This window comes from Sus scrofa, chromosome 7 (genome assembly GCF_000003025.6).
Source record: "Sus scrofa isolate TJ Tabasco breed Duroc chromosome 7, Sscrofa11.1, whole genome shotgun sequence".
In the NCBI taxonomy this organism is placed as follows: Eukaryota; Metazoa; Chordata; class Mammalia; order Artiodactyla; family Suidae; genus Sus; species Sus scrofa.
The window spans coordinates 52,181,305-52,209,062 of record NC_010449.5 but is presented as its reverse complement, the minus strand read 5'-3'; the positions used below and the strand labels follow the sequence as shown (position 1 = coordinate 52,209,062).

General features: G+C 43.8%; 2 protein-coding genes, 1 long non-coding RNA gene and 1 other non-coding gene across 8 annotated transcripts in view; 2 read left to right on the top strand and 2 right to left on the bottom strand.

Annotated features, from left to right (window-relative positions):
• Positions 1 to 6,414, bottom strand: part of AP3B2 (adaptor related protein complex 3 beta 2 subunit) — a 91,506-nt gene extending 85,092 nt beyond the window's left edge. The window contains exons 1-2 of one of the 2 annotated variants that reach the window (XM_021098893.1): positions 6,277 to 6,414; positions 5,695 to 5,755 (exon numbers count right to left, since the gene is read on the bottom strand). The gene's annotated coding sequence lies outside the window, so the exon portion shown is untranslated. Of the gene's footprint in view, positions 1 to 5,694; positions 5,756 to 5,859 lie in introns of both variants that reach the window. The other variant, XM_021098892.1, reaches the window with a different exon arrangement.
• On the top strand, positions 6,413 to 14,949 carry LOC102161631. Of its 3 annotated transcripts, none has more exons than XR_002345779.1 (4): positions 6,413 to 6,548; positions 10,718 to 10,867; positions 13,046 to 13,081; positions 14,829 to 14,949. It is a non-coding gene; the product is annotated as an uncharacterized LOC102161631 (long non-coding RNA). The 3 variants fall into 3 exon arrangements; XR_001297890.2 differs by lacking the exon at positions 14,829 to 14,949 and adding an exon at positions 13,190 to 14,822 and having other exon boundaries at positions 6,414 to 6,548; XR_001297889.2 differs by lacking the exon at positions 14,829 to 14,949 and having other exon boundaries at positions 6,416 to 6,548; positions 13,046 to 13,268.
• Positions 12,208 to 12,287, top strand: MIR1839 (microRNA 1839). The gene has a single exon (NR_035401.1). It is a non-coding gene; the product is annotated as a microRNA 1839 (primary transcript).
• FSD2 (fibronectin type III and SPRY domain containing 2) overlaps positions 14,921 to 27,758 on the bottom strand; it is a 49,674-nt gene continuing 36,836 nt past the window's right edge. The window contains exons 10-13 of one of the 2 annotated variants that reach the window (XM_021098895.1): positions 25,857 to 25,990; positions 23,429 to 23,561; positions 18,217 to 18,393; positions 14,921 to 15,866 (exon numbers count right to left, since the gene is read on the bottom strand). In XM_021098895.1, the coding sequence (XP_020954554.1) occupies positions 15,614 to 15,866; positions 18,217 to 18,393; positions 23,429 to 23,561; positions 25,857 to 25,990 (697 nt within the window). In that variant the 3' untranslated portion in view covers positions 14,921 to 15,613. Of the gene's footprint in view, positions 15,867 to 18,216; positions 18,394 to 23,368; positions 23,562 to 25,856; positions 25,991 to 27,758 lie in introns of both variants that reach the window. The other variant, XM_021098894.1, reaches the window with a different exon arrangement.

Here is a 27,758-nt window from a genome sequence, read left to right as displayed (position 1 = left end):
GGTGATGAGCTTTTCAAAGCTAAGTGATATGAGGGTACAGAGTTTAAAAAAAAAAAAAAAGAGCCGGATTTTTGTCTTCAAGGGGTCATAGCATCTGTGTGTCTAGGTATGTCCCTTTATAGTGGGACTACAGCAGATAGTGGGAAAAGAACAGAATGCAGGGGGCTGATCAGTTTACTAGGAGAGTTCACAGCAGGCAACAGCCACTCAAGAAGAGGGGGACAAAAGATGCCCAGTAGCTTTCTCAGGAGCACCTATGCTCCTGCAGTCCTGATCATTAACCTGTCACTCAAGGACACTCATGTGCAGCTGCTGAAGTCACAGTGAAGTCCTGACTGGTTAGCAATTCTGTTTGATTTGGCTGTTCTACTTGAGACTTTTCTTGATCTCCACTTTTAGAAACGTATCTAAAAGGAGTTAGCTGTTTGTTTCTTTGTTTTTTTAATAGCGTAAAGCTACCAAATGTACTGGGATAAAGGAGAGGGGGTTGGGAGCATTGGTATACTGTTTCTAGCTAAGGAGATGACAGGCTTTTGATCCTTGGCTGATTCTATACAGCATGTAAATAATCTTAACAATAGTCCCCGTGTTTTCATTACAGAATAGCCTGAGAAATCTACTGTCAAGATTTTGACGGCTATGTTTCTAGGCTATCTTTTGTACTTAATGATTTTACAAGAGTGATACCACAAACTAAATTGTAAACTACTGTTTATTTTAACATCAGTATAATATTAAGGAGTTCCCGTCCTGGCTCAGTGGAAATGAATCTGACTAGCATTTAGGAGGATGCAGGTTTGATCCCTGGCCTTGCTCAGTGGGTTGAAGAATCCGGCATTGCTGTGAGCTGTGGTGTAGGTTGAAGAGGTGGCGCAGATCTGGTGTTGCTGTGGTTGTGGTGTAGGGCGGCAGCTATAGCTCCGACTAGACCCCTAGCCGGGGAACCTCCATATGCCATGGGTGTGGCCCCAAAAAGACAAAAGACAAAATATATATATATATATATATATATATGTATATATATTAAATTTTCTTTTGCAACATAAAAGTATCCCAGCTCTAAGCCACCATGAATCTTCAGATCTGCTCATGATGGTAGCTGGCTTCTGCACAGTAGCTAAACTCTCCAGGTGAAAAAGAAAACTCAGGCTGCTCATTTGTTATATCTATACTTTTTTTAACTAGAAATGAAACTTAAGGTAAAATGAAAGATTGAAAATAAAGACGAAAGACAAAAAAGAAAAGAAAAAAAAAGAAAGAGAAGCAGACAAACAGAGGTAAAGTGAAGAAAGGAGAAATGGTAACATTAACATCAGATAATGATATATTGGTTAGATATAAACTGAAAGCACCAGGAGTTCCTGTTGTGGCTCAGCAGGGTAAGAATCCAACTAGTATCCATGAGGATTCAAGTTCGATCCCTGGCCTTGCTCAGTGGGTAAGGATTCAGTGTTGCTGCAAGCTGCAGCATAGGTCACATATATGGCTTGGCTCCTGCGATGCTGTGGCTGTGGCTTAGGCTGGAGGCTGCAGCTTCGATTCAACCCTCTAGCCTGGGGATTTCCATATTCTACAGCTGCGGCCCCCCTCCAAAAAAAAGGAGTAGTAGTAGAAGGAGAAACTGAAAGCACTAAACAGGAAAAAAGGTAATTTATAAAATGCACAATTTACAAAAAGGAGCATGCTGTCATAGTCCTATATGAACCAAAGACACAACAACTGAATACATAAACCTACCTTTAGGAAATGCAAGAAAAACTTGTCTAAAATATATTTAAGTTGGAAATTTCAATCACACCTCCTTTAGAATTATACTGATCAAGGAAATATATCAGAGAATTGAATTCTGAAATCAATAAATTTGAATACTAAAACCAATAAACCTGTGTAATAGAAATGTATGCAATTTCAAACATAAGTAGAAAATATGCATATTTTAAATGTCCATGGAATATGTAAACATTGATTATATACTTGACAAAGAAGAAAATCTCAATTTAATAAGCACAGGATCTAATTCTTTGTACACAGAAAAAATAAAAAGCTGATCAAAAACTTAAATATTTTAAAAATGTGATACCAAGTCCTGAATAACCACTGGATAAAAGAGAAAATTACAAGTAAAATTACAACATATGTAAAGAAGAATGAAAAAAGACTTTTTCTTTTTTTTTTTGCCTTTTCTAGGGCCGCTCCCCCGGCATATGGAGGTTCCCAGGCTAGGAGTCGAATCGGAGCTGTAGCTGCTGGCTTACACCACAGCCACAGCAACGCGGGAGCTGAGCCGCATCTGCCACCTACACCACAGCTCACGGCAAGACGCCGGCTCCTTAACGCACTGAGCAAGGCCAGGGATCGAACCTGCAACCTCATGGTTCCCAGTCAGAGCAAGGCCAGGGATCGAACCTGCAACCTCATGGTTCCTAGTCAGATTCGTTAACCACTGCGCCACGACGGGAACTCCGAAAAAAGACTTTAAACTAAAAACTACAGAACAAATGCAAGCTGTACTCAGAGGCACATTTATGGCCTTAAAATATTTTCATTAAAAACAAAAGATTAAAAATGAAGGCACTTAGAAAAAACAAAGAATCTTAGATTCATATCTGGAAGTTAGAAAAGAACAACAACAACAACAAAAAAAAGAGTAGGAAGAAGAACTACCACGAAAAGTAAAATTGAAAAATAGAAGACAATAGCAGAAAAATACACTCCAAAGCTCGTTCTTTGCAGAGTTCAGCAAAATGGACAAATCCCTTGTGAGCCTGATTTAGAAAAAAAGAAAGCAAAAATATGTAAGGTTAGAAACGAGAAAGTAAACAACCACATGTGCAGAACAGATTTTTAAAATCACAAGAGAATTCTATGTCTAACACAACTAATTTGAAAAATCTTTTAGAAATGAATGGATTCCAAGCAAAGTATAAATTATAACTGATCCCAGAAAAAGTAGAAAAGATCGGCAATTCAATTACCGTAGAAGAGAGTAGCTTAAAACCCACAGATAACAATGCTTCATATAACATAATTTCACAGCTGAGCTCTCTGTTCAGCCTTAAAAAAGATAGTTCTAAAGTTACTTAAATTACTTCAGACCACAGAAAAAATGTGAAATGCTTCCTAATTTATTTTAAGGCATCTCATATAATTTTAAATCCCAACATCTGATTAATGTAGTACCAAAAAAATCCTATATACCAATCTCACTAATAAGATATATTCTATATAAAACATCAATAAATGGAACCCAGGAGTGTATCAAAAGAATAATATACTTTGGACAAAGAAAGCTCTTCGGAGTTCCTATCAGCATTTAATAGGCATTGTATCAAAACCTTTTGTCATAAACTTTTATCTTAAAATTGCTAAATTTTCCCATCCTGGAACATGAATATCTCTGTTTACTTAAGTCCTTCCTGCCTTTCAATACTTCTTATTTCTTATAAACAGTCTTGTACATCTTTTGTGCAGTGTATTCAGATTGGATTCCTTTTTAAACCCTATTTTATCACTAGCACATAAGAAAATTTTAAGTTTTTTCAGGCTGGGGTCAAATCAGAGCTGCAGCGGCACGCCTACACCACAGTCACAGGAATGCCAGATCCAAGCCACATCTGCAACCTATGCTGCCCCTTGTGACAACTCAGGATCCTTAACCCACTGATTGAGGCCAGGGATCAAACCTGCATCCATCACAGATACTAGTCGGGATCTTAACCCACTGAGCCATGACGGGAACCCCAAAAACTTTCAGTTTCTATACTGAATTCAGCCACCTTGCTGAACCATTTAGTTTGTCATTTCATTATCCTGCGTCGTCTAGAAAGAAGATCATATAATCTGAAAATAATGTTTTTACTTCTTCCTTCCCTAATTTTTTTTTCTTGTCTTTATCTTGTTTTGTTGCATTGGTTAAAAAGTCTAACACCATGCTGAACGTTAGTAGTGAAAGTGGGTATTCATTTTTTCCTGACTTTAATGAGAATGTCTCCAAGTTCCCACTATGGTGCAATGGATTAAGAATCCAACTGCAGGTCACTGTGGAGGCACAGGTTTGATCCCTGGCCCAAGAACTTCCATGTGCCAGGGGTGCAGTCATAATTTTTTTTTTAAGTGAGTAATGGGAATGTTTCTAGTGTCTTACTATGTATAATGTTTACTAGAGACTTCCGGTGCCTTTTATCAAGTTGCTATTTATCCATTCCCATTTTGCTGAAAGTGTTCTCTCCTTTTTTTTTTTTTTTTTTTTTTTTCTTTTTCAGCTGCACCCTCAGCATATGAACGTTGCCAGGCCAGGGATCAAATCCAAGCTGCAGCTGCAACTTATGCCACAGCTGCAGCAATGCTGGAGCCTTAACCCACTGCACCACAGTGGGAACTCCTGAAAGTGTTCTCTTTGAAGTCAAATTAGATATTAAATTTTTAAGACATTTTATCAGTTGAGATGATGATATAGTTTTAAACTTCTAAATTATTAACAGAATTCATAGCAACAGATTTTCTAATATTAAATTATTTCATAAATGCTTTCTTGTTTCAAATGGAGTACCCCGGTGCATTTGCTGATATTTTACTTCAGAGCTTTGTATCTATGTGAGTTTAGTCTCTAGGTTTTTTTTTTCCTTGTGCTATTTTTGTCAGGTTTTGCTATTAAGGGGGGATGTTAATAATACAAGTTGAATTACAATGAGGTATCATCTCACACTAGTCAGAATGGGCATCAACAAAAAAATCTACAAATAACAGATGCTGGAGAGGGTGTGGAGAAAAGGGAACCCTCCAACACTGTTGGTGGGAATATAAATTGGTGTAGCCACTATGGCGAACAATATGGAGGTTGCTTAAAAAACTAAAAATAGAGTTACCATATAATCCAGAGATCCCATGCTGCTACCAGCATATATCCAAAAGAGAGGAAATCTCTAGTTCAAAAAGATACATGCACCCCAAAGTTCACAGCAACACTGTTTACAATAGCTAAGACTTAGAAGCAACTAAATGTCCATCACAGGTGAATGAATAAAGATGTGGTACATATAAACAATAGAATATTCGGAGTTCCAGTCGTGGCTCAGTGGTTAACAAACCCGACTAGTATCCACAAGGACTCGGGTTTGATCCCTGGCACCACTCAGTAGGTTAAGGATCTGGCATTGCCGTGAGCTGTGGTGTAGTTCGTAGACTGGGCTCAGATCCCTTGTTGCTGTGGCTATGGTGTTGGCCAGCAGCTACAGCTCCGATTCAACCCCTCGCCTGGGAACCTCCATATGCCATGGGTGTGGCCCTAAAAAGACAAAAGACCAAATATATATATATATATATATATATATATATATAGAGAGAGAGAGAGAGAGAGAGAGAGAGAGAGAGAGAGAGAGGGAGGGAGGGAGAATATTACTCAGACATAAAAAGAATGAAATAATTCCTTTTGCAGCAACACGGGATGGATGTAAAGATTATTATACTAAGTGAAGTCAGTCAAAGACAACTATCATATGATATCACTTATAAGCGGAATCTAAAAAACCGATACAAATGAACTTAATTATGATTAATTATGAAACAGAAATAAGACACAGATAGAACACCATTAGAGCAGAGTTAAGAGAATGGAATTAGGCAACTACAAGCCAAAGAATGCCAAAGATTGTGGGATGGACCACACCAGAAACTAGGAAAAGGTAAGGGTTTTACCTAGTCTCACAGGAAACACGATCCTGATGACCCCTTTTTTTCGGACTTCCATCTTCCAAAACTGTGAGAGAACAAATATCTGTTGTTTTAAACCATTCAATTTGTGTTACTCTGTTATGACAGCCTAGGATACTAGGACAACAGCAATTTTAATTTCTAATTTACCTTCCCGGTCCCCAAAGTGCCATAGCCACAGTCCAGTTCAGGACTACTTAGGCGCTCAATCCTGTCCTTGGTAAAGGGATGAGTAAATTTCCATCAGTCCAGTAGTCAAGAATTACCAGGTACTTATGAGCTACTGCTGTGAGATGCACAACCAATGCAGCAAATGACAGCCATTACTGCGACAAGATATGGACCCACATTGATAAACGAATGATAGTAAGGTACTAAAAACGGCACGGGGAGGTGGAGCGAAGCGAGAAACGAGGACAGCTGGGGGCAGAGGGGCTTCGATTTCCCGGAGGACACCGTTGGGAGAATATGGTTGTTTTTTGAGATGGAGTCTACAAGCTGCTCTCTCAAGCCCTGCTGAACGGGTCCCAGGCCTGTCCCCACCGCCATGGACACAGCAGCAATAACCTCCCACACTGCGTGCCTCCAGTCGACCCTACAGAGTGGTAAGCAGCCCATTGAAGTGGCGTCATCGCCTAATCCTTTACGCGCCTGCGCGGCGCCTCGACGCGACCCGCCCCCTCACGCTGTTGCGTGGGGCCGGACTTCCTCCAGCGCCCCGGAAGCCGGAACGACCTGTTTTCCGCCTGCTGAGGAAGGAATTGCCACCGAGATCGGAGACGGTAGGGGATGTTGTTTACACGGCGTAAAGTGAGGCCGAGTTCCGGCCACCCAGCGGGGTAGGTGACAGCAGCGTCCTTATAGGCAGTCAGTCTGGAGTATAGGGCTTCAGAGGATGCGGCGGGGAACCGAAGTAGAGGTGAGGGGTCGAGGTATCTGTCGCCGGGCCAGGGCCACCAGCGAGGAAGGGCTCATTCCAAACACACTGTGCTCACCTTTCTCAACTTCGTGTGAAAAACGAGCTTGGTTGCACATGGAGCTGTCGTAGGGATAAATGTGGAAGGGAGAAGTCCACACTCAAAAAGATTAAGAACAAATTTCAATAGGCGAAATTTCACATGGGAAATGCCCTTTGTTGCATGAGGTATGTAACGTGAAGTTCTGTACAAACCCAGACGTTGTAAGACGGCTTGAGGCAGCAGCTCATGTTGCATTAATTGGAAAAAGTACACCCTCAGTTAGTAATAAGTTTCCCGAATCAGCCAGCAAGTTCATTTGGTATTACGGTGGAACTGAGCTGTATAGGTCATACCCCTCCTTTCCTCTTAAGCGCAGTGTCTGAGAGGAGACAGGCTGAAAGTTAAACAGATTATTATTGACAGAAACAGGACTAGAAATGAGATTTCTTCATTTCCAACCCCAAATTCTTTCCTTCACATCGTACTGCCTTCGCTTTTTATTTTTAAAAAAATTTTATTTATTTATTTATTTTTGTCTTTTTGCCTTTTCTTGAGCTGCTCTCGCGGCATATGGAGGTTCGCAGACTGGGGGTCTAATCAGAGCTGTAGCCGCCGGCCTACGCCACAGCCACAGCAACGCCGGCTCTTTAACCCACTGAACAAGGACAGGGATCGAATCTGCAACCTCATGGTTCCTAGTCGGATTCATTAACCACTGGCCACGAGGAGAACTCCTTTGCTTTTTATTTATTTATCTTTGCCTTGTATTTATCTTTGCTATTTATTTATTTATTCTTTTTAGGGCCCCACCCTCAGCATATGGAAGTTAAGTTCCTAGGGGTGGAATGCGAGCTGTAGCTACTGGCCTGCCACAGCCAGGGCAAAATCCCTACCGCATCTGCGACCTAGTCTGCAGCTTGCTGCAAGGTTGGATCCTTAACCCCCTGATTGAGGCCAGAGATCAGACTGCATCCTCTGGAGACTATGTTGGGTCCTTAACCTGCTGAGCCACAATGGGAACTCCTCATATTGTCTCTTTGGATTACTAAACAGTTTCTCTTCAATATTGGCTTATGTTTGGGTTGTTTTCTAAACCTCTTAGGCTTGCCCACTTTCCTACAAGACTTTTCCATCTAATAGTATGAGAAAGATAATAAAGACAATGCACAAAACTTTTAAACAGCACAAGCACTAAACAAGTATTACTTAAGGAGACAGATGAAGTGTGACTGCATTGTAATCTACAGGATCTGACCTAGACTTCAGGGCTACTTATAAGTTCTTTATAGCTAGTTTCTGACTCAGACAGTGTTTTGGGTGAACATTCCCACAGAATTTTACAGAGATATTCATAATGAGAACTCATATGATAAGTAGTTGTAAGTCTTCCTTGGTGAGCATATATTTATGAATACCAGGCCTTTCTGCATAAAGGTATGTAACAGGTACTGAATATTTCATCTTCACATTTTGTTACTAGATTTACATTGCTGAAAAGGAAATGACTGAAGCAACACAAGACTCATCTCCATCTACAGAATACCTAAAAAGACACATACTGACTTTGCCCTTGATGAGTTAGTTACTGCAAAAAAAAAAAGTTCAACATCAGTAATTATTACAGAAATGCAAACAGTTAGCATCACATAGGGGAAATCTTTCTACTGAGGAACTCATTTAACCAGATGTTCATTGTGAGGGAGCCATTATTACTGTATATAAATTATTGTTAAACTTTTTGCTCTCAGAGCTCCCTTAAAAATTCTGAGGACACCAAAGAGCTCTCATTTAGGTGTGTCATACATATCACTGTTTATGGTATTAGAAATTAAAACCTATAGTGTCTTTGAACACAAGAATGTGCATGCACACACTCTGTTAGCTGTCAGAGTGAAAGGATCTCAGGGGCCCTCACAGGGACCAGACTTTAAGAATAACTGCTCCATGCAAATACTTCAAAGAAATTTTAGATAGTGTAGACAGATGATTGCTGTAGCAAGTGATTGTGACATGAGCAGAAGAGTCAACTTAAACAAGTAATAACAGGGACAGTCTTGTATTTCTTTAATGTCTGCTAGAATTATACCAAGTTCATAATCATTACATAAATAGGTAATTGGTGTTGAAAATGCCTTTTTTTATAGACATCTTTGATACTTACCTGTAGTTATTTGGGAGAAATTGCCTTGAAGTTCTTTGCAGGGCTGGAGACATAATTTTCTGGTTTATCGTAGTGAAAAGGGAAGTTTTTATTGTGGCCAGCAGTAACGAGCCTGACTAGTATCCATGAGGATGCAAGTTCAGTCCCTGGCCTTGCTCAGCGGGTTAAGGATCTGGCATTGCTGTAGCTGTGGTATAGGTTGCAGACACAGCTCTGATCCCACGTTGCTGTGGCATAGGCTGGCAGCTGCATCTCCAATTCAGTGCCTAGCCAGAGAACGTCCATATGCTGCAGGTGCGGCCCTAAAAGGCAATAAATAAATATAAGTAAAGTAGTGAAATGTAGGATCCCACTCTCTGAAATTTTTAGCCCTCCATCAACTTTTTTAGGAAAGGATGAAATTTCAGTAATGAGGGGTGCCTCTGTCTGATTTTCACCCTGTATGTAATACATAAATTTAGCCCAAGTTGTTTGGGGGAAAGGGTGGTTGTTTGGCACTGAACTACTGTATTGTTGCTTTGTATCACTTGTGAGGAAATCTTTCCCATTAAATGATTTTTTAAATACATTTGAGAAGCAGTCACCTGTGATCTTTGTAAATTCCTAAATTTTTCATTACCTTGACAGCATATAATTTCCTCCATAAAGTCTTAGATCGGAGTTCCCATTGTGGCTCAGTGGGTTAAGAGCCTGACTGGTATCCATGAGGATGTGGCCTTGCTCAGTGGCTTAAGGATCCAGTGTTGCCATGAGCTATGGGGTAGGTTGCAGACTCAGATTGGATCTAGCATTGCTATGGCTGTGGCATAGGCTGGCAGCTATAGCTCTGATTTGACCCCTAGCCTGGGAACATCCATATGCCATAGGAGTGGCCCTGAAAAGAAAAAAAAAGTCTCAGGTCCTAAGACCAGCAGATAGCCACAGAGTCATATGGTGCCATAATATCAAAACATCTATCAAGCTTAGGGCCAAGGGGGTAACTTCCACTTATCACCCTCCAGAGCATACGAACCAGAGCATTTTAAATATAAATGTTGTAGATCTTTGGGTTCTCTCAAGAGTAGTCAAAACTATGAATGTGTCAGAGGTTCTTCCCCATCCCCTAGATTCTTTTCAGCTCTCTGCTCAGATTTGAAGTCACCATGGGGCACTCTTGCTAATGTGATTATCAGATCCTTAGATGTACTGGAACAGAAGAATGGTTAAGAATCACTTGTCTGTTTTTTGTTGTTCTTTGTCTTTTTAGGCCCACACCCATGGCATATGGAGGTTCCCAGGCCAGGGGTCTTATCGGAGCTACAGCCGTCAGCCTACACCACAGCCACAGCAACATGGGATCTAAACCATGTCTGTGACTTAAACCACGGCTCACAGCAATGCCGGATCCTTAACCCACTGAGCGAGGCCAGGGATGGAACCCGCAACCTCATGGTTCCTAGTCAGATTCATTTCTGCTGCACCACAATGGGAACTCCCACTTGTCTGTTTTTAACGTCTCCCTGCTCCTGCCAATACACACAAATTTGAAAGCTACTTTCTATTTTTTTTTCTTTTTTTTGTCTTTTTGTCTTTTTGCCTTTTCTAGGGCCGCTCCCGTGGCATATGGAGGTTCCCAGGCTAGGGGTCTAATCAGAGCTGTAGCCGCTGGCCTACGCCACAGCCACAGCAATGCGGGATCCGAGCCGCATCTGCAACCTACACCACAGCTTACGGCAACGCCAGATCCTTAACCCACTGAGCAAGGCCAGGGATCGAACCCGCAACCTCATGGTTTCTAGTCGAATTCATTAACCACTGCGCCACGACAGGAACTCCGAAAGCTACTTTCTATTAAAGAAGCTTTTCTTTTAACTTGAAAGACAATTATGTGTCTCCTTTTTCTTTTCAGGTGTATGAGCTCTTTTAAAGGAGAACACTGTGGTTTTCATGTTCTGAGCATTCTGAGATTGTGAAGGCATAATTCCTTTGATTTGCTTACAGCCAAGTGGAGTTGCACAGGTCATGGTGGCAGTATAGCCACTTAAGTATTCTAAAGGAGGTGAGTGTGTGGCACTTGACCTGGGAGAGGGAAGAATTAGGCAGTGCTTCTAAGAAGTGACTTTTGAGCAATACAGGGATTACTTAGGTGGACCAGAAAGGGGAGGTCCATTCTAGGTGCCTAGGAATCTGTGGCTGGTTTATAATTTGTATAAAAGATACTGTCAAGTGTCTTTTCCAGAGCTCTCTTCTTATTTTTGGATAGTGCTTCTCTTGTTTTCCTTCTCTCTCATTGTCCCCTCCCCCTTAATGGGGTGGTATTTGGGATATGAAAGGAGGTCAGAGGGTAGAAATCCTTCTGAGTGGCAGAATGATAGGATGGCTTTACCAAGAAATAATGTATATACTCAGTGAACCCATCCCTGAAAACTAAGTTCCTGCTTTGTTTAAATGCATAACTGGGAAGCCTCAATTTTGTTGGCTGGGTGCTGACCCAGCGAGTGGATTATATTCTTGTCTCCAGTCCAGTCTGTTTGAATATGAGGACATCTCTTAAGCTGTTTTCAAGAAGGGACCCTCATTTAGGTTAAGGAATGAGCACAGGGGAGACAGCAAGATTAGAGTCCAAGTTCCTACTACAAAAACATTTTTATTGGCTATGTCTGGGTGACTGCATGTTGTTTTAATCAGCCGTAAGCTGTTTAGCTGAATTTGCATAATTCAAATAAATGATAGTTTAATTCCACCAGGATTTGAGTGAGGTGGAAATAGAGCAGAAAAACCTGATCCTGTCAAAGTTTGGGGAAATGAAGAAAAAGCAATCAGTTAGTGGGTTGGGCTTCATTTTTTTCTGGAATTGGGGAATAGCAGAAAACAAGCTGTAAAGTAGTAAGACATGAACTAGCCCCTGTTGAGTATCATTTTGGAAAAGTTTGGGGCATTTTTCTGACTTGGGACATTGTACCCAGCTCATTGTTATGCTCCTTCCAGGAGACTTCCTGACAGAAAAGATACTGACTGGGTGGGATCTTTCCATCACAAACTGTTATCTTGCATTTAGATTCATTACCCATTGGTTGCAGTGAAGCACACAAATGTAAGAGTTGAAATCTCTTAAAACTTGAAATTATAGTAGCAATGAATTACTATTCCCTTAATATCTTCACATGCTAGAGGACAGTATTTTATCTTTTTTTAAAATTTTTTGGCCACACCTGTGGCATGTGGAAATTCCCAGATCAGGGATCAGACCCGCACCACAGCATTGACAACACTGGGTCCTTCACTGCTATGCCCCCAGGAAGCTCCTAGAGGACAGTGTTTTGAACGTTGGATTGTCAGGTTCTTCTGGAGACTAAGAAAACAGAGTCCTTGAAGTCAAGCCGATTCTGCTTTTAGCCTCCTAAATGAAAAGGTAGATAGAACAGGTCTTGTTTGCAAGATGAATTCAAGACCTACTTTTCTACCAACAGCAATTACACACTTTCCATTGTCTTCTGTAGAAAGTAGCAGTAGTACATTTACAGATGAGCGAGGATGAAGAAAGACATAGTGAACTCATGAGCATCTTACTCTAATTGATGGGACCGTGACTAGAACTTGGCAGTTGATGAAAGCAGAGGAGAGGACCTTTCCTGTAGTGCAGTCTTTATAGGAAGTTTTCTGGTAGCTAAACCTCCTTAGATAGAAACCAACATGATCTCATTTACAGAATGTCACATCATGGTGAATTGTGCCAGGGGCAGCTGTCAGTGTGTGAGCCGTATAAAATTGTGATTTAACAAATTTTGGAGGACGAGAAGAGCAAATTGATGACCAAGCACATGTGATTGCATATTGTTGTTTGAACCATCAGGAAGTCAATTATTAAATATAAACTTTTCCAAATAAAAGGCAATTTCATTTTATCAGAAATAGTATCATTTTATAACTCCAGTCTCTAACCAACCTTCCAATCTCATCTAATAAGGGTGACTTAAATTCTGAGTATTCTGAATCACTAAACCTGGATTAGTTTACACTAGGATTCTTTGATTGTTTTCCATATTCTCTTTTCCCTGTAAGGGTGGGGAAGCCAAAGATTATGTTAAAAACTTGCTCAAGAGTTATAAAGTCATACAGGTAAAGCTAAGGATAGAACAGATTTTGATTTCTCTCAACTGTCCAATGTGAGGGATTGTGACTACAATTGTCTGATTTTTAAAGAAATCTTTTTTTTGTTTGTTTTGTTTTTTGACAGATTTATCAGCAGGTTGCAGGTGAACATGGCGTTGAGGTAAATCCTGCCCCTTGTGAAATTTAGTTTCAGCAGATTGTTCTTGGCATCTTAAGGAATTAGAATATTTTACAAACAATCAAAAGTTTTGTTTTGGTTCTTTTTTAGACTTGCTTTTGCTTCTTGTAGAAGATGAGAAACATGTTTAAACAAAGGTTCTTTATGCTGAATAAATAGGTTGCTTGAAGTTGGTTATCTGCCTTATTTAAATTAAGTGAATTTTGGCGTTCCCATCATGGCTCAGCAGAAACCAATCTGACTAGCATCCATGAGGATGCAGGTTCAGTCCCTGGCCTCAGTACGTTAAGGATCCGGCATTGCCATGAGCTGTGGTGTAGGTCACAGACTCAGCTCGGAATGGCGTGGCTGTGGCTGTGGCGTAGGCCAGTGGCCACAGCTCTGATTGGACCCCTAGCCTGGGAACCTCTGTATGCCGCGGGTGCGGCCCTAAAAAGACATAAATAAATAAAGTAGATTTTAAATGTCAAAGCTAATCCTAGACTGTTTTTCCTTCATCAAATAATATCTTATTAAAATCTTACAGATGCCTAGTTTTTATCCATTTTATTTATCCATGTTATATTACATGTGAAGTAAAGCCTATTAGAACCCTGAATTCATTCACCTTGCCTTGCCTTATCTGTGATGTCCTACTTCCTACTTGGTAGTTTTCTTTTTAAGTAGCTGAGAACATTTTAAAATATATACATACATATATTTTAATCGTTTGTAATTTGAACCATCTCTGTGTTACATTGGTTGTACCTTCCTTATTTCAGGGTAGTGATCCATGTTGGGAGGGCAGAGGGGTGTATGTGTGTGCAATGAGCTTCAAGACTGTCAGGTTGAGTTGTGAATTCAAGACTCTGAACTTCTGTGTATACCAGCAGGCTGTTTTGGGTAGGAGATAAGGTGTTTGTTGTGTCAGACTCGAATGTACTAGGAAACTGAAAGGTTTCGAGTGAAGTTTCTCTGATAACACAGAATCTCAAGTGATGAGATCAGGGGCACATATGTTTAGAGACACATCCGTGGGGCATGACACTAAATTATCTGAGAATTGCTTCATAATTGGAGTCACTTCCTCTGCATCTTGACCCATAAGCTTGAAAATGCTGTGTGTGCAGAACTGTAAGTGGCAACCGGAAACTTGAACCCAGTACCAGAAAGGTAGCTGTTGGGCTGGGCAGTGAGGTCACAAATTGGCACAAGAGGAGTGAGGCAGGATGCCCAAAAGCCATGGGCTGGAGACCACCTCTCCCGCCAGGACTCAGCTCTGCACTTGGTGGGCTGATGTTTTCTCTTAAAAGATTGTTATGCATTTGCTATATGTCACGCAGTCTCGTGTTTGTCATTAAATTTCCCATCCTGTTAAGACAAGTATTTTTCTATTGTTTAAAGGGAACCAGAAGCCAAGGGAGATAATGTGATTTTTCTAGGGTCATAAGGCAAAGTAGCTGCAAAGTAGCAAACTCAAGTCTTCTGATTGCAAATCTGGTTCTCTGTACATTATAAAACAGTACCTAGAATCAGTCGAAACTAATGTTTTCTATTTTTTTCCAGACCTATCCCTCCACCCCCTGCCCCAACACACACATAATGAAAGCAGCACTCATTTATTATTATTTATGTATGAGCTGCTGTGTGACACTAGGAAGCATGTAGTGCGTAGTGTTGCAGTTTTTTTCCCAATCTTGCCATCAAGCCACAGGTGCCCGTCTCTTCCTTTATACTCCCTCCTCTCCAGGTTTTTCCATCTCTTGGTGGTAAGTCTTTTGCTATAGTTTGAGTAAGCCCTGCCATTCCTCACATGGAGAGCAATGAGAGGCCGAAGAACTGTGCTTTTTGAAGAAGATGCTCTTTTATTCAACAAATATTTGGTGTGCACGTGTTAGCCATTGGTGGTTGAGTGACGAACAAGACAGACACTGTCCTGCCTTCATGGAATTAGGCATTACAAAGATCATTTCAAAATTAGAGGGGTGAGTACTATGAAGGGGAAGAACAGTTGTTAGAAAGAGTGTTCAGTGTTCAGTGGGAGAAACCTCACTGGAGTGCCACTAACACTAGCAAAACAGGAGAAGGCAAGGCCACGTGGCTTCCCTGGTTCTCTTTGTGGGTGGCCTCTTGCGGTCTCAGGTCTGTTCTTGGCTGACTAATGAAATGTCACCAGTGGACTAAAACCACTAACTCTTCCGTCTCTCTTTCCTCCTCTCCCAAGCTCCACAGGCCTTGGAGACTCAGGTACTTTGCATGTACACAAATAGACCAATACAGTTTGACCACCTGAAAGTCTGAGCCTTCATTTTACATTAGGGCCTGGAACTGACTAATCTAGCATCACACAAGTGGCAGCGCACAAGACCCAGGTCAGGTGCGGTGAATGTCAGCACACCAGTCCGCCAGATAATGACATGAGCCATAAATGATGCTAGTGCACGGGGCTTGGATGCCCAATTCAGCCAGCTGAGGCGTGAGTGGCTGGGAGAGGAGTAGGTACCGAAGAGAGGATGCTCGGCATCAGAATGTGGTCTAATAGAAAGTGACATGCTTTGGCATTGAAATGCCATTGTGTATCTTTAGACATCCAGGCTTTTCCAGAGAAAAACAGGGATGCACGAATTGGTGAAGCTGACAACTGAATGTGTACAGATGCTGAGAAAGGCCCACGTTGAAAAATGACAGTTTTGAATTTTCATAGTCTAATAGGATGCCAATCTTCTTTGGGGAAACCGTTATTCTTATGTCTGGAGTCGTCTTGTTGTGTAGAAATTCGTATTTATGCCTGAAGATTAAATGTTGATAAAGCTTCAGAAATTCTGTGAATGGGCTATTTATAGAACATTTCATTTTTCAAATATAACTATAATTTTCTTTTATTAAATGACTATCAAAGTAACAGCCCATTTCTAAAACTATGTATCTCTTTTCTAAAACATGCCCTAAGAAACTTATTTTTTAAAACTTTTTTTTTTTTTTTTGAACATGCTCGCAGCACATGGAAGGTCCTGGGCCAGGGATTGAACCCGTGTCATAGCAACAACCTGTGCCACTGCAGTGATAACACCAGATCCTTAATCCGCTGCACCACAAGCAAACTCCTTAAACCTGTTTTTGAGCAACTGCTTAACCTAAGAAACTTACATTCAATATAATAAACTCATACTGCATCCGAATCTCCATAGAAATAATACATTAAAAAATTTGAATTTCAAGGTTCAAATATGTAAATCCCTTGTAACAAAGACATGTGAAACAGAGAATCTTAGGATCTTTCGTGCACTGAGCCTGTGCACACATACTCTAAGGCATCCTTTTCTTAAAACTTTCAAACTGAACCGGGCACCTCGGGGCTCATCACCACTCCCCTCATGCTGGGGAGGTTCCCACCATGAAGGGTGGTTGCTTCTCCTGTGTGCTTTGAAAATGGCTGAAATCAAAGCCAACCGTAGGAATTTCCTAACTCTGCTACCTACAGACATTTGCAGAGCTCTGTGTGCCGGCACGCTGGTCCATGTGACTGGGATGGACACTTAGAATATGATGCAAATGTATCAGAGCCAGCCAGCCTGTTTCCATCCCATTTCACCTTATTTTTTCTTAACTGAGCAGCCACCAGAAGCTGAATGAGGAGTTCCCGTCGTGGCGCAGTGGTTAACGAATCCGACTAGGAACCATGAGGTTGTGAGTTCGGTCCCTGCCCTTGCTCAGTGGGTTAAGGATCCGGTGTTGCCGTGAGCTGTGGTGTAGGTTGCAGACGCAGCTCGGATCCCATGTTGCTGTGGTTCTGGCGTAGGCCGGAGGCTACAGTTCCGATTCGACCCCTAGCCTGGGAACCTCCATATGCCGCGGGAGCGGCCCTAGAAATGGCAAAAAGACAAAAAAAAAAAAAAAAAGAAGCTGAATGAGTCCTTCCCTCTACTTTTCCTCCCACCAGTAGAGTCTAAGACTATGACCCCAAAATTCCTCCCTATTAAGACACGCTCATAGAGACATCTTTCCAAGGTGGGACTATTAACAGCTCTAGGGCTCAGATTTTTGCCCTTCTTTTTTCACTCTATATGTGGTGTTCCCACCCCTTTTCTGTCTTGTAACCGAGCCCTCCCACTCCACACAGACCCCTGCTCTTTCTTTTTGCTCCTCCAGATTTTGTCTGCCCCTGTTCTTAACCTTTCTAGGAGAGGAGACTTTGATTTTTAGTCTAACTTCAGGCAGAATCTCCTAAAGCGGTCTGTGGCTCAGTGTGTAGTATTTCTTGCATTCCCCAAACTGAGTCTGAGGTTTAGCAGAGTCCCTCATGGGCTGAATATCTCACAGGGAGAAAGTTGGTCTTCTCGCCTTTGCTGGGGCATGAGAACACGTAATCATGATGGAGGCTCATGGCACAGAACATTGGATGCAATATTCCTAGGGCTCAGCAGGTTGAAGGTCAGAGGCCCCATAGTACACAGGGTGCTGGGAAAGTGGTGTGGTAAAAGTTTTTGCAATTTTTGAGATGAAGGGAGGTTGGAACCCATGGCCTTTTAAGTCTGAAATGCCCTGACCTGGGCCTCAAGGGATTTTCCCTGCTTTATGGAACTGCTCCCTTAGAGGACAGTGCTTAGCAGCAGAAGCAAACCAGAATTAGCCATGACCTATAAGCCTCATCTACATCTACTAAAAAAGATGGAATTGGAGCTTCACATCATACTGTTCGTTTAGTAACACTGAAATTAGGCATAAATAAAAAAACCAATCACTTGGTGGAGAATGCTACCTTTGGAGCTAGACCGCCTGGGTTTGAATCTGAGCTCTGAATCCATGTTGCGTGGATTATGGAACTGCTGTGAGGCATAGCTTTCTTATTTTTAGAATGGGATAATAGAAGTAAATAAGATAGTTTATGTAAGAGTGTAGAACAGTGCTTAGCACACAATAAGCTCTCCATGAATTTTAGCTGTTTTATCAAAAGTATCCAGAGCTGCACTTTCTCTTTCCAGCTGGGCTTTAGGGAAAAGGGGGCTAAAAACAAGTCATGAAGTATCTTCGCATAGTTCATAAAACAGAATGTAGGCCTTAGTTAATACTAGCAAAAAGTTCTCACTCTATTCCTGCCAAAGCATGTTTTCATCGTGGGTGTCCAGATTTCACCTTACCTTGATGATGCAAACGTGTGTCTCATGCACCAGGAGAGGTGGTTTGCTCCCAGGTCCTCCTGTTTAGGGACATCTTCAAAAGCCACACCCACTGTGTAGTCCAAACACTCGTCCACCTCCACTTCCCAGTAATGGCGCCCTCGGACTGGAATTAGATTTCCCATAACAGCAACACACCTGGTTTTAGAAAGTGGAAGCAGGTGTGATTTGGGGTGAGCCAAGCCTGGCTGTGCAGGTGAGTGATGCCTATTGCTGGGGTGTGGTAGTAGGTGGTCTAGAGGTGTGGGAGCAAGTGTTTGACCACCTCACTTGCAAAGCGTCACAGCCTTAGCTCTCAAAGCTCACCTGACCAATGCTAAAGATTAGAAGGGGGTTATTACACTGCTGGTCATAGATGAGGAAGAGACAAACCATAAAAAAGGCTCTATTTGCTTTTTTTCCTTTTCTTTCTTTTTTTTTTAATGGCCACACCCATGACATATGGAAGTTCCCAGGCCAGGGACTGAACCCAAGCCACAGCTGTGACCCATGCTATAGCTGCAGAAATGCTGGATCCTTTAACCCACTGTGCCAGGCTGGGGATTGAATCTGTGCCTCAAACTGAGCCACTGCAGTTGGATTCTTAACCCACTGTGCCACAGAGGGAACTCCAATTTGTTTTTTTAGGTGACTGGGCTCTTACAGTAACAAAGAGGTTTGGTTACCTGCAATGTTGGTGGGAATGTAAGTTGGTGCAGCCATTAGGAGGAGAGTATGGAGGTCCCTCAAAAAACAAAAAAAGAGTCGCCATGCAATCCAGCAGTCCTATTCCTGGGCATATAGCCAGACAAAACTATAATTCAAAAAGTTACATGCACCCCTATGTTCATAACAGCACTAGTCACAATAGCCAAGACATGGAAATGACCTAAATATCTGGACAGATGAATAAAGAAGATATAGGGAGTTCCCGTCGTGGCGCAGTGGTTAACGAATCCGACTAGAAACCATGAGGTTGCGGGTTCGGTCCCTGCCCTTGCTCAGTGGGTTAACGATCCAGCGTTGCCGTGAGCTGTGGTGCATATGCCGTGAGCTGTGGTACATATGCTGCAGGAGCGGCCCAAGAAATAGCAAAAAGACAAAAAAAAAGGAAAAAAAAAAAAAGAAGATATAGTATATATACACAATAGAATATTACTCAGACATAAGAATGAAACAATGCCACTTGCAGCAACAGAGATGGAACTAGAGATTATCATACTAAGTGAAGTAAGTCAGAAAGAGAGACAGGAGTTCCCGTTGTGGCTCAGCGGGTTAAGAACCCAGCTAGGAGTTCCCGTCGTGGCGCAGTGGTTAACAAATCCGACTAGGACCCATGAGGTTGCGGGTTCAGTCCCTGCCCTTCCTCAGTGGGTTAACGATCCGGCGTTGCCGTGAGCTGTGGTGTAGGTTGCAGACGCGGCTCAGATCCTGCGTTGCTGTGCCTCTGGCGTAGGCCGGTGGCTACAGCTCCGATTCAACCCCTAGCCTGGGAACCTCCATATGCCGCGGGAGCGGCCCAAGAAATAGCAACAACAACAACAACAACAACAAAAGACAAAAAAAAAAAAAAAAAAAGACAAAAGACCAAAAAAAAAAAAAAAAAAAAAAAAAGAACCCAGCTAGTATCCATGAGGATGGGGGTTCAGTCCCTGGCCTCGCTCAGTGGGTTGAGGATCCGGCATTGCCGCAAGTTGAGGCATAGTTTGCAGATGTGGCTTAGATCTGGTGTTGCTATGGCTATGGTGTAGGCTGGCAGCTGCAGCTCCAATTTGACCCCTAGCCTGAGAACTTACATATACTTCATGTATGGCCCTAAAAAGAAAAGAAAGACAAATACCATACGGTATCATTTCTATGTGGAATTAAAATATAAAAAACATCTACAAAACAGAAACGAACTCATGGAGTTCCCGTCATGGCTCAGTGGTTAACAAATCGGACTAGGGACCATGAGGTTGTGGATTCGATCCCTGGCCTTGCTCAGTGGGTTAAGGATCCAGCGTTGCCGTGAGCTGTGGTGTAGGTCACAGACGCGGCTCGGATCCCACATTGCTGTGGCATGGTGTAGGCTGGTGGCTACAGCTCCAATTGGACCCCTAACCTGGGAACCTCCATATGCTGTGAGCGCAGCCCTAGAATAGGCAAAAACAAACAAACAAACAAAAAAAATAACAACTTGGAAACAAACTCAGACATAGAGAACAAACTTAGGGCTGCCAAGGCAGAGATGGGGTGGAGAGAGAGGGACTGGGAAGTTCCTCATCCCTGGCTCAGGAACTTCCATATGCTGCAGGTGCAGGTGCGGCAAAAAAAAAAAAAAAAAAAGTGACTCTATTATACTTCAATTTAGAAGGGGGGGGTTGTTCACTTGTTCATTAAAAATGAAAAGGATTGAAACCCGATAGAATGCAACACAGTCAAGGGAACCACATGCTTGAGGTTCATGAACTTGCTTATGCTCCAAAATGGCATGGAGGGTCTCTGAAGTGATGCTTGTGTTAGAGATGACTGCAGGAGAAGACAAGAATTCAGATTTCAGAGGCAGACCCTCAAAAGAGCAAAACGGCAAATTCCTCACAAATTATCAAAGTCTACGTCCAAGGTTTCACTGGAAACAATTACACTGCTGAAGGTCGGAGTTATGTTTTGTTCCACCACAGTAAAGAAGTCTCTAGAGGAGGGGTTTCATCGGAAATAGATCCAATCATATCTCCAAAGTGAATGGTCTCCCTCCTGTAGGAGCCTCCTCCCTCAGCCAAGCTTTATGTGGCTCCCAAGATCCCTAGGCAGATTGTTCAGCTGTCATTAACACATAATCCTGGGTTCTGGATGCCCAAGCAAAGCTCTGGGAGAGGATATTGCACGTTAGCAACTCCTCACCTATAAAGTCAGGCCAGCTCTATTCCAAGCTCCAGATCCACCTGTGGTTTCTAATTCAGAATGTTCCAAACTAAAATGATTACATTCCCACCTGCCAAGTTTGTGCTTTGGGGGATATATTCCTCATATTTTCTGTTAATAGACTCACTGACTACCCAGTAACCCAAGGCAGAAAACTAAGACAGGAATAAAGTGGTTATAAGCTCAGCTTCCAGTTTAATTCCAGCTCCAACCCTTAACAGCAGTGTACTTTTGGGCAAATTACTTAATATCTCTGCCTCAGTTTTCCTATCTGTTATATGGGAACTCAGATATTGTGATGATTCAATGAGGGAATCCATGTAAAGCACTGGAACACACCTAGTACTCGATAAGCACGCTGTAAACATAGCAGTGCTATCATCCCTCTCCCGTTTCCCATGTAACCAGGTGGCACTAGCCTTGCTGGGTTTGTGTGCTAAGTATGGCCTAAATCCCTTGGCTCCTCTAGTCCACCTACTGCTGATTTAGTCAAGGCTCCACCCCTCCGCCCTGGTCTTGTTCTCTATCTGCCTCTCCCTGTCCTTCCCTAACTCATACTTCTTTTTGACATGTAAATCTGATCCTGTCACTCCCCACTTTAATCCTCCAGTAATTCCCTTCCCCTAAAAGGTAATATCCAAACTTCTCTTTTGTCCTGGACCGTATCCATCTTTCTTGCCTGTCCTCCCCCTCTTCCTGTTATACACCCCAGACTGCAGACACACTAAACTTCTCACAGTCCTCCAATTATCTGGCCTCCAAACATCTGATCTTTCTGGCTTGGTTGGTACATATACTAAGCACTTAACCTGTCTTGTCGTCCTGAAGAACTCCTCTTTATCCTTCAAGACCTTGTCCCTCCAGGAAGCTCTCTCGGGCCCTTGTCCAGACTTTTATCTTTTATACGTGTGCTTTTACATATGTATCTCTCCCACTTGTTTGTCAGAGTCTTAGATGGGCAGGGCCTTTGTCTTTGTCTGTTTACCCCCAGCACACAGCACAGTGTTTCACGGGGCAACAGATATACTGGTAACAGGATATTAAAATGGGACTCTAGGAGTTCCCATCGTGGCACAGTGGTTAACGAATCTGACTGGGAACCGTGAGGTTGTGGGTTTGATCCCTGGCCTTGCTCAGTGGGTTAAGGATCCGGCGTTGCTGTGAGCTGTGGTGTAGGTTGCAGACATGGCTCAGATCCCGCATTGCTGTGGCTCTGGCGTAGGCTGGCAGCTACAGCTCCGATTGGACCCCTAGCCTGGGAACTTCCATATGCTGCAGGAGCAGCCCTAGAAAAGGCAAAAAGACAAAAAAATAAATAAATAAAAACTTAAATAAAATGGGACTCTAACTCAGCTTGGATGGACCCCCCAAAATGAAGAACAGAATAATCAGTGGTAAGTACTCCCCTATTTCAGGTTGAGAGGCTGGATGACCTACACAGAACTTGCAAAATAGATGACCAAAAACTTTTCTGCGACCTTTAGTGCAACATCAAAGGGTTGGAGCAGAAGATGCTTGAGGCTGCGTCTGCCCAGAGAACTGTCTCTTAATCCTCATTGGAGCTGTCTCCAATCTTTTTATGGCCACACCTGTGGCATACAGAGGTTCCCAGGCTGGAGGTCGAATGGAGCTGCAGCTGCCGGCCTACACAACAGCCACAGCAACGCCAGATCCAAGCCTCACCTGTGATCTACATCACAGCTCACGGCAATGCCAGATCCTTAAACCACTGAGCGAGGCTCAGGATCGAACCCGAATCCTCATGGATCCTAGTCAGGTTTGTTTCCGTTGCACCACAGTGGGAACTTTATTTCCAATGTATCTGCCCCTACTTTAAATCTTCCTTAAGTATTTGGAAGTTCCCGCCTTTAATGGACACCCCTCCCTCAGGCAGTGCGCTAGGACCACCATCGTTTCCCCCACCAGCTGTGAGTGAGTTTTTCATTAGGAGTTTGGTTAGAAAGTGTCACAGTGTGGGAGCAAGTCCTGGGCTAATCCCTGGGAGACCTGGGTCCTTGCTGTTCTCCCGCTGTCCAGTGGGGTGACCCTCTTCCCACGGCTTCCTGATCTGATGCTTCCAGCTCTGGCAGCTGCGGACTCCACCTCAGAGGCCACGAGGTGTCTCTTCTGCCAGCACCAGCTGGACCCCTCTCCCCCTCTTCCCCTCACTTCTGGGAGTGAGAGCCTGAAGCCCCCCCTCAAGGCTGCATCTGTCATCATCTAATTTTACCTGAGTAACACTGGGTTGTGTTGGTTCACGCACTGTTCAAGTGAGGGGCTGATGATGTACCTGGTAAAGCGGGTGTCGCTGGAGAGCAGCTCACTGGCAGGGGCTCTCCTTTCACTTCGTACAACTGTGAGCCCATCTTCAGAAATGGTCAGCCAGGGATGGCAGGTGTGCTCATTCAGGTGAAAGTAGCTGCCTGTGCGGGGAGGAAGCACATGGAGACGACCAGGCAATCACTCCACTGCCTTCTCCACGTTGTGTTCCCCGGGGCTGGGTCTCACCACGTGTGAGCGGCTTAGCTTCCTGTACAAAACACAGACACACACAGACACACACAGACACACACACACACACACAAACACACACACACACGCCTGGACCTTGCATGGTAATGACCCTCGTGCTAGTAATGATGGCAGTTAACACATGTTGAGGGTTACTGTGCGTCTAGTACTGAGCTTGTTTTGCAAGTCTTCTTTCCTCCTTACAAGTACCCAGGTGTTAGTATTTCTGTTTAGTAGAGGAGAAAACTAAGGCACAGGGTGGTTAAGAAGTCAGCTGGCAGATCCTGGAACTCAAATTTGAATCCCCAGCCTCTCTGCTTCCAGAGGCTGCGCTCTTAACTGGGAGGCTGTAAATACCTGCACATGAATAGGAATTTCTAACCTCCTGGTTAAGGGAAATAGGAATTGAAGGAATTCTTAATGATCAATTTGACACAGGTTAAGTAAATGCAACATTCAGTTTTCGGCGGGAGGAGGGGGGAGACAAGGAAGGAAATTGTAACCATCTCCAAATCATGGTTAAAACAAAGCACATCAAAAAATGGTACAGAATAGTTTTTTGTTTGTTTGGGTTTTTTTGTTTTTTGTTTTGTTTTGTTTTTTGCTTTTTCGGGTCGTGCCTGCAGCATATGGAAGTTCCCTGGCTAGGGGTCAAATCAGAGCTGTAGTTACCAGCCTATGCCACAGCCACAGCGAGCCCATATGTGAGCCTTTGTCTGCCACCTTGAGTGAGGCCAGGGATGGAACCTCATGGATACTGATTGGGTTCATTCCTGCTGATCCACAATGGGAACTCCCCGGAATAGATTTAATAAGAAATTTGTTTTTAAAAATCCTTTGTTTAGGAACATGGTAACACCTTCTCCATTATTGTCTCTTGGCCAGTTCCTAGGTTCCCATTCTATCACTTTCATTGCTTCAGACTCCAGTTCAAGCCGCACCATCGAGCTGTTTACATTTATTTCCACAATGCGATGCTCCTGGAAATTTCATTTGCTATTTGAGCTGGCAGGCGAGGGGGAGGCAGGTTCCCACCTTGCAGCTGACAGATGTGGCCCTTGGTGCCTGGTCTCAAGTCCCAAATAAGGACTGTATTTGTATGTATACATATAATGTCTTTTGCTAATTCATGTTCAAGTCTTTTGTAAATACACACTTAACAAATTATTTGAACAAATTTCATAGATGACAATAACCAAGGTTGTTCTCTTTTATTGAAATAGCCAGAATCTGATATTTCAAAACACCAAGTCAGAACAGGAAATCAGAAATGCCAGTCAACCAAAGGAAGGTCCCAGCACAATAAAAAGGAAAAACCTGGGTCATAAACCCAGCACCAACCCCTTCCACCTTAGGCAGCCACGTAACTTATTTTTCCCCATCTGTGTGGAAGGAACGTAAGTGGGTACCAATCACATACCTCTCCTCCTGACACTGGAAATGAAGGCAGATGTCACAGCATCCCTCAGGGAAAGATCTCAGGCAAAGGAACATTGTCCCCTGAGCCCTGGGCCCAGGTTCCTTGCTTCTGCTTCTTACCTGCACGTCACCTAATCAGCTGGCCTGAGTTGGACTCACTCTGTGAGGTGTGGGAAGACCCCCCGGCTTCAGGGCACCCCAGCAAAACTCAGAACCCAGAGCCGTGGTGGTGCCAGGACAGCAGGGGATGCTGAAATGTTTCTGGAGATGTCTCTGCTAACTCAAATTTGGACATAGGATGTGACGATTCTATGACGATAGCAAGTTGGAGGAGGGGCACCCATCAGGGCAGCCAAGACTAAGTTGGGCCTATGAGTGGGGAGATGCTTAGGCTGATGGCGGGAAGATAAGCCACAGCCAAGGGGTCTTCCTGGGAATTTCATAAAGAGCCCGTCCCAGAGGTGATGCTCAGCCTATGTGAAACATGCGGTGTCTGGGCCACCCAGGTTCAGTGCGACAGGCCCTTAGCCCACCAGAAGGGTGTGGAGAGAAACCTTGACTTCTAATGCTTGTTCAGCCACCCAGCTGCTATATGACTTGGGCCTTCAATCTCCCCGCCTATAAAATGGGATCACAGGGTTTGATCACTCCTGAGCCCCTTCCCAGCCTGATTTGCTATGCATTTGTATTGATGAACATTCACTGATTTTCCACTGAAGCCATAGCAGCCCTGAATCTGCCACAAGGTGGTCACTTTGGGCCCAGAGAGTATGCGACGGGGCACAGACCTGTGGTGTGGACCGTAGCGGGCTGGCTCCTAGCACTGGGGCCCCCCACGTTGAGGGCTCGCACGTAGATGATGTAGCTCTGCCGGGGCTGCAGCTGCACCAGGCACTCGCAGGTCGGGATGCCCACAACAGACCTGGCAAGGAGGCAATCCACAGTCATCCTGGGGCTGGGGCAGCCAGGCCCAAGCATCGGCTTCCCTTTCAAAGCTGGGATTATTCTCTTTTCTTTTTTCTTTTTAGGGCTGCATCTGCAGCATATGGAAGTTCCCAGGCTAGGGGTCGAATCTAGGCTGCAGCTGCCAGCCTACGCCACAGCCATAGCAACGCCAGAACCGAGCCACGTCTATGACCTACACCGCAGCTTGCAGCAACAGCAGATCCTTAACCCACTGAGTGAGGCCAGGGATGGAACCCGCGTCCTCATGGATACCAGTCAGGTTCATGACTGCTGAGCCACGACAGGAACTCCAAAGCTGGGATTTTTAACTCCTTCTCGCATCCCTGTCTTCTGATTGCCAGCAGCACAGTAAGGAGTGTGGACCCTCTTAGGGATCCCTCTCACTCAGGCCCATTTTTCTCATTTCCTTGTATCCTTTCTGTCTGTGGCTGTCCCTCCTCCAAGATCCCCACCCTGGGTCCCAGGCACCCAGCACCATGCTTGGCCTATGCCTGATGCTGCATCAGTGGAGGGTGCATGCAATTGAATCCAGTGTGGACTGTCTGGTAGGACCATAACCTCTCTGAGGGCAGGGGCCAGGTACCACTTACCTAAGCACAGCGCTGGGCCCAGAGCAGGCTCTCAGTCCATGCTTATGAACACATGATCTGACTGTTGCTGAGAGGCCCATAGAAGCCCACTGCTGGTAGCTGCCTACTGGGAATAATCCAACTTATTTAAATCACAAGTTCATGGTTGTCACTGTCTGTACTCCTGCAGTTGCCAATCCCATTTCAGTCCAGTGGGAAAGAGAAGCCTTCAGGGTAATGTCCATTTATAGTCTCAACACCCACACCTGGCAAGGCCAGGATGTCCAGGTCACTCTGGGGCTGCAGCTCTAGCCAGAGGGGCACTTGTATATATTCATTCAATAAACATTAACAAAGCACCTTAGGTTCCAGAGACTGTATAGGGAGGCCCTGTGGGAAACTGAAGTGTAGTTCCTGCCCTCCTAGAACTTGCAGTTAGACGTGAAGAGAGGCATTTCTCAAGCTATCACTGGAAGAAATGTAACATGGCAACTATGACAAATTGACAGTGTACTATAGAAGGTACACTATGGGGAGTGGTGTAATTAAAAAAAATTATTTTACTGAAATTTACAATGTTGTGTTGGGAGGTGACTTTTGACCTGAGCTTTGAAGAATGACTAGGAGGTAATGGGATAAAAAGGGAGTAGAGGATTCTCCTACATAGAAGGAGAAGCATGTGCAAAAGCTGGAGGAACTGAAGCATAGAAAGCTGGAGGAACTGAAAAGCAGGACCCGTGTGGTTGGATTGAAAAAGGGAGGGAGAGCTGGTGCGAATGAGCTGGAGAGGCAGAGAGGGGCCAGAGCCTGTGAAGGAATTTTGCCTTTTCTTCAGAGCACTGGGACACTAGGATGAGTTTGTATTAGGAGCATAAGCCCCACCCCAGATCACCTAGGTCACAGACCAGCCTTCTGATAACCTCCATCATGGGTGGTCCCAGGCATCAGGTGCTCCTAAAGTAGCAGCACAAATTGCAAAGGAAGTCCGAGTCATTTGTGAGGCCAGACCCCTGGACTCCATGCCCTGCTCCTGAGCATCTCCAGAGGTAGATAACCAAGGTCAGCCCTGATGTGGCTGTGGACATGGGTTCTACCTGGAACAGATGGGAGTGGGGATGACCAGGTTCCAAGCCTGGCAGTTAGCACAGAAGAATC